Source organism: Leopardus geoffroyi, chromosome C1, assembly GCF_018350155.1.
Source record: "Leopardus geoffroyi isolate Oge1 chromosome C1, O.geoffroyi_Oge1_pat1.0, whole genome shotgun sequence".
Taxonomy (NCBI): domain Eukaryota; kingdom Metazoa; phylum Chordata; class Mammalia; order Carnivora; family Felidae; genus Leopardus; species Leopardus geoffroyi.
The window spans coordinates 106,745,183-106,751,504 of record NC_059328.1 but is presented as its reverse complement, the minus strand read 5'-3'; the positions used below and the strand labels follow the sequence as shown (position 1 = coordinate 106,751,504).

At 43.9% G+C, this 6,322-nt stretch overlaps 1 protein-coding gene across 1 annotated transcript; it reads left to right on the top strand.

Moving 5' to 3' along the window:
- Positions 1-763: 763 nt before the first annotated feature.
- Positions 764-5,556, top strand: TCHHL1 (trichohyalin like 1). Its single transcript, XM_045479255.1, has 3 exons — positions 764-807; positions 1,903-2,058; positions 2,731-5,556. The coding sequence occupies exons 2-3, from the start codon at positions 1,921-1,923 to the stop codon at positions 5,251-5,253; spliced, it is 2,661 nt and encodes an 886-aa protein (XP_045335211.1). The 5' UTR covers positions 764-807; positions 1,903-1,920; the 3' UTR covers positions 5,254-5,556.
- Positions 5,557-6,322: the final 766 nt, after the last annotated feature.

Here is a 6,322-nt window from a genome sequence, read left to right as displayed (position 1 = left end):
GTAATAAAAATATTTGCCAGTTTAGCATCTCAGGTCTCTCCCACCTGTCCTCAGATTGGTGGTTTCTAGGTCTCCCTTTCCCTTCTACAAGAAAGAATACAGGAATATAGATGCCCATTTCTAAGCTCCTTGGATATAAAAAGCACCTTTAAAGAGCAGATATCAATCACTTTTTAAAACTAGCACATCCTAGGTAAGCAAAGTTCTGCACACCCAGCAAGATTTTTTTTTTTTTTTTCCTGACTCTGCCTCTGGGCAAGGAGAGCAGAACATTGAAACACCTCAATCAACTGGTGTCTCCACTCTGGTCACATTGTTCAATGGGGCCTCTATTTTTAAACATATGATTGATACCCATTTGACTGGGTCAAATACAGTCCATTCTGTGGGCAGAGGGAGGAATCAGATGACTTCTGGTGTCCCTGCCAGCCCTATGATTTGACAAACAGAAATATAATTGTGTCCTTAGGTTAAAAAAGAAAAAAAGCCAGCACCACCCTCAAGATTCTTCAAAACTATAACCTGCAAAAGTGAGTAAATGAAACAAGATATCCTCTCTCCTTCCTTCAGATGAGTCTGAAGCTAAGACTTAACTGAAGCTTCTTAAAGAAGGAAATAAAAATAAGAGATGCTGAGAGTAGACAAGGAAGGAAGACTGGGTTTGATGGTGATGAATCAGGGCATCAGACCCAGAGGGTGTCTCCTTCCTAACTGTGCAATTAGGGACTCCATAAAAGGTTTCAGTGCTTGCTGTCAGCTCACAGCCTGCTGTTCATTTTATTCTACTTGCTCTCATTCGTGAACAAGGTAAGTCTCATAGACCATATGCTTGAGCTTGGATCTCAGCTGCTGCTCTGCTTATCTGGGAGATTGTGTAAGGATTCCAGAGGAGATATACCCCAAGTCTAATTTGACCACTATTAATCCCACTAAACTGGGATCTCCAGCCCCCCACATGAATCTTTGCTTATGAAACTTCTCTGATCATTGTCTTTTTTAAAAAATATAAACTGTATGACATAGGCATGAACATTTTTTAACAAGACATGGGACTCAGAGCTATACTAAAATGAAAATACATAGTCATTTAAATGGTGGGTAAAGACCAAGGGGTCAGGATTCTATTTGTTTTACCAGTGAGTTCACTGAGCCATGTCTTCTTGGTAAAAATACGTTCCTTCAGCCTGCAGATACAGGGGTTGATTTTCTTGGCATTACTTCTCTTTCATCTATAAGCTTTTCTAACTTTAAAAGTTATGCTTTCCCAAGGTACCTGGGTGGCTCAGTTGGTTAAGCGTCCAACTTCGGCTCAGGTCATGATCTCACAGTTTGTGAGTTTGAGCCCTGTGTCGGGCTCTGTGCTGACAGCTCAGACCCTGAAGCTTGTTTCAGATTCTGTGTCTCCCTCTGTCTCCCTCTCAGTCGGTCCCGTGTTCATGCTCTGTCTCTCAAAAATAAAAATAAAAACAAATAAAGTTATGCTTTCCTAAGCAGAGGAGTTAGACTGAACCAAGGTAGGAAAAAAACAGGTGGACACTCTCAGATAAGGCTGGAAGGATTGGTCCCACTCTGTTGGCTTTATTTGTGCATTTCAGTACTTACGTTTGTGTTCTTTTTCCACTTCCTTTTGCAATAAAACTTTCTCTGAACACATGAGTGTCGCTGTCCTCCACAACGTGGGGTGAAGTGTCACTTCTAATACCTACTTGTGTCAGATCTGATCTCACTACATTATCCAGTGCAAAACTAAATCACTGAAGTTTAGATACTGTATCTTGAGATACAGAATAGAGCAGATGATACCAGTGGAGCAGAGGGAGAGACAGGAAAGAGAACAACCTCGGCATCTCGGTCCTGAAAGACCCATCCTAGGAAATGAGCTTTGTTTGTTCTTTCTCACAGTCTCCTGAGTTGGGAAAGATGTCTCGGCTCCTGAGAGATGTCCTCTGTGTAATTGAGACATTCCACAAGTATGCCCGGGAGGCTGGTGATGAGGCAACACTGACCTGCACAGAGCTGAAACGACTCATCCAGGGCGAGTTTGGGGACGTTCTTCAGGTGAGGTGTTCACAGAGCTGTGGAAATTCTCCCCCACTTACTCTGTCTCCATAATCTATGCAAGATGGGCTTAAGTAATCCCTGCTTGTTTTACGTTTGGCTACAAGCTCTCGGTACTCACTGATTTTGAATAACTTTTTCCAGTCTTAACTCCCTATTCTGTGTAATTGCCTAATCAATCTTACAGAGAAAAATGAGGCTTTCCTCTGGGACTATGCTTCAGGAGAGTAGGTTCTGAGAGGTGTCACGAACCATTATACATGCAACTCACAGTGATGTAAAAGCTCCTTCTTAGGGTGCCTGAGTGGCTCAGGCAGTTAAGCTCCTGACCTCAGCTCAGTTCATAATCTCACAGTTGCATGAGTTTGGCTCTGCATCAGGCTCTCTGCTGCCAGCTCAGAGCCCACTTCAGATCCTCTGTTCCCCTCTCTGTGCCCCTCCTCCCACCAAAATGAATAAACATTTAAAAAAAAAAAAAAGCTCTTTCTTAGCATAGCTCTCTAATGAAAAATGGGATCCAGAATCAACAAGTTCTTACTGTTTGGGGAAATTTCACTAATTCTTAAGGAAGAAGTTTAAAAAAGGGGGGGGTGGATTCTTGGGAGCTATGTAGATGCTCAGGGCACTTGACCACATATAAACAGGCTGATTCCTCATTGTGTTTTCATGCAGCCACATGCCATTCTTGCTGTGGAGAGAAACTTGAACCTTCTGGATATCCACAGCAATGGCACCATCAGTTTTGATGAATTTGTTCTTGCAATCTTCAACTTGTTGAACCTCTGTTACCTTGATATACAATCGTTACTAAAATCAGAACTCAGACAAGTGTCTGAACCAGAGAAGAAGCCAAGCGATATGGATCTTCAGGTCACCAGTGGCACTGACCAGTGGACAGAGCAAACTGCAGCAACTCAAGACAGGGTGGCACCTCCTTCAGGAATGGCATTATCAGCTCAACTCAGCCCTAAGGAAAGGGGACACAATGGAGTTGACCCACAGGGAAACACCAAGACTTACAAGCTGCTAGTAGAAGCATCTGAGCACAATGACTCTAAGAACCAACACCTGGAGAAAGATCAACAGAGCCAGAAAACAGCCCAAGGTACACCAGCTACAGGAGACGGTGGGGCTCAACTTGAGAGCAAGTCAAGAGCAGAATCAGAACAGATCGGCGGTCCCACAAAGGGGAAGGGACAGGATAAGGACAGTCCCAGGGAGGGAGATAAACCAGTCAGGGAGCAAAGTAGCACTAAGACAAGAGATCAATTTGGAGAACAGGAAGGGAACCTGAGAACCCAAAGTGATCTACCAGAAAAAACACAGAGGCCTGCCAAAGACCAGGAAGTTGCAGCAGAAAAGGGTATTAAGGAACATTCTAAAACACAAGAACTATCACTGCCAGGAAAAGATGATCCCAGTTCAGAGCACACTGACCTGCCAGAACAAGAAGCTGACCAGAAATCCTTGCAGACAGAGAAACCAGTTGAGCCTGAGGATGATGATAGAACATCTGAGAACCAAGAACCAGGAAAGGATGCTGGTAGGACACCACCTGAGACAAAGAATACAGTTGAACCCGGGGATGATGGCAGAACATCTGAGACCCAAGAGCCACCAGTGCAAGAAAAAGAACATGAACCAAAGAACCTGCCTGACCAAGGTGATAGCATAAATGTTTCAGAAACACCTGATGTTAGAGCTGTAAGGAAAGAGAGGAGAGGCTCCAAAGCCCATGGAACAGCAGGGGAAAAAGAAAATGAGAGAAAAATTCAGCTACCAACTCTGGAAGACCAACCACAGGATGGAAAGTATCAGGAACTCCAGGTGTCATCAAAAGGAAGGTTAGAAGGTTCTAAGATCAAAGGGTTAAGCTCACAAAGAGGAAATCAAAACCATCCTGAGATTGAAGGAAGAGTCACTCCAGAAGAGGCAAGACATGCTGAGAAATGCATAGCAGAAGCACTTAAGGGCATCAAAAATGCCACTGTAGCAGAAGGGACACCAGGAGCAAGAGAAAGAACACAAGAATTGGAACCACTCAAGAACCAGTCTGGAGAAGAAAATAAGAGGGTCACCAAGACTCATGACAAGCCAGTCAAGGAGGACAATGGTTACCAGGGAAAGGATCCTGAGCCCACACTCACACAGAATAATGACAGTTCTCCCGAAACTCCCAATAGCCTGGCTCCAGAAGATGGTGACAGCAGCTCAGAGACTACTGACTTGCCTGTGAAAGAGGATGCCCAGAGTCAAATAGACCCTCTCAGAGAGCCTGTGGAAAGAAGTCACAATAATAACCCAGACCCTGAGAAACAAGTAGCACTGGGTGAGGAAAGAACTCAGGAGGTCATGGTGCCGGCAGTGGGAGGGGATAAGCGGCTCCCCGAGGAACCAGAATGGGCTGCCAGAGAAGATCACAGGAGTCAGGGCTCAGGGACCAAGGGCCCAGGTCCAGCTGTGCACCCTGATGGACATCCAGAGGCACAGGAGTCCACAGCAAGTGGTGAAAACAGAAAGTCGCTGGAGACAGAAATCCCAGGTACCCTGGATGTAGGCTTCACTGACCAGCTTTCCGTAAGGCAGCTCCCTGCAAAGGAAGACAGCAGTAAAATGCTAAAGGCCCAGAGCCCAAGTACAAAAGGAAAGGAAGGTGGAGCACCAGAGACCCAGGAGGCTCGAGTAAAAAGTCTGGATGAGGACAATTCAGCCTCTCCCAAGACACAACTTGAAAGAGAGGAACCTACAACATTGAAGGAGGATGAAATCCCCCAAGAGTTGGCAGGAGAAGTCAATGACCAACAAAATCCAGCCAAGAAAGGATATGATGCTTCAGTCCCCCAGTCAGGCCTTGAAGAGAAGACACAGATGGACAAAGAGCCCCGTTTTGTGGAGAGGGGTGCAGTCTATGCTAGTCCTCTGTACCAGTACCTGCAAGAAAAGATACTGCAGCAAATGGACATGACCCAAGCAGAGCAGCAAAATCAAGCTCGATCAGCCAGAGCATCAAACCCAGATCATCCTATCTCCTTCGATGACAGCCAAGTATTACATTCCACCAGGGAACATCTGCCTGGTACAGATCCTGCCCATGCACAGCAAACATTAGCCCCCCAGGCCTCAGAAGATAAGCAGGACCACCTTCAGGGAGAGACCCCAGTACTGCAAAGGGAGGCAAGCACCAAAAAGCAATGAATCGTTATCACGATTGCAGGTGAAGTTCCAAGGAACTTCATGCATCTTAACATGTCCCAGGCTTCTTCCCTCCCAACCACCCTAGTATTCACATACACACATGCAGATGCAGATTAATAATAATCTTTTAAATTCCCTTCCTGGGTTTCCACAAATGCAAATAAGAAAGTATTCAGCAGTGGGAGCTGCCACCAAAGAAATATCACACCAAACATGCTACCATATGATGCTACTTCCAAGTAACAAAATGGATTTTCTCATGACACAATTTATCACAATTTACCTGTCACTAAAAATAGAAAAATTCCTTTCATATTTTTAACAGATGATGATTTCCTCAGTTGATTCATTGGCTTTTTATAATGTGACAACAATGAGTACGAGACTCCTCAATACCACCTTATAATCATAAAATATCACTAATTCATAGATGCAGATTATTCTGCTTCATATTTCCTAACAGATTTCAAACTTATCCTAAAACTGTATCCTTCAAGATAATCTCAGATATTGCCATAACTTAAAATAATTTTTCTAGCACCCAATCAGAGTAGATTCATGACTCTTTGCTAATGTCTGAGTGCAACTAAATCTATGCCATAGATTCATTCATTCATTGATTCAGCAAACTTCTATTAAATCCCACTCCTTACACAGAGTTTTCAGAGTGTCTGGCTCAAATAAGCAATCAGAATAATTATCAAGGAGAGAGAGTATACAAATCTAACATATGCTTGATTCCATAAGAAGCTCTTAGAACCTATGATCCACTAAGTCTATAAAATGTTTACCCATATGGTTTGCTGACAGCATTGTATCAAAATTAGCAAATAAATGACCTTATAATCAATATCTTTTGTTCATTCTTTTTTTTCCCCCTTTATTCTCCATCTAGCCCTGAAGACACTGATCAGAAACAAAAACAATCTTAGATTATTTTAAAAGACTGTAATTGCGGCGCCTGAGTGGCTCAGTCGGTTGGGTGTCCCACTTCGGCTCAGGTCATGATCTCACGGTTTGTGAGTTTGATCCCCACATGGGCTTCTGGGCTGACAGCTCAGAGCCTGGA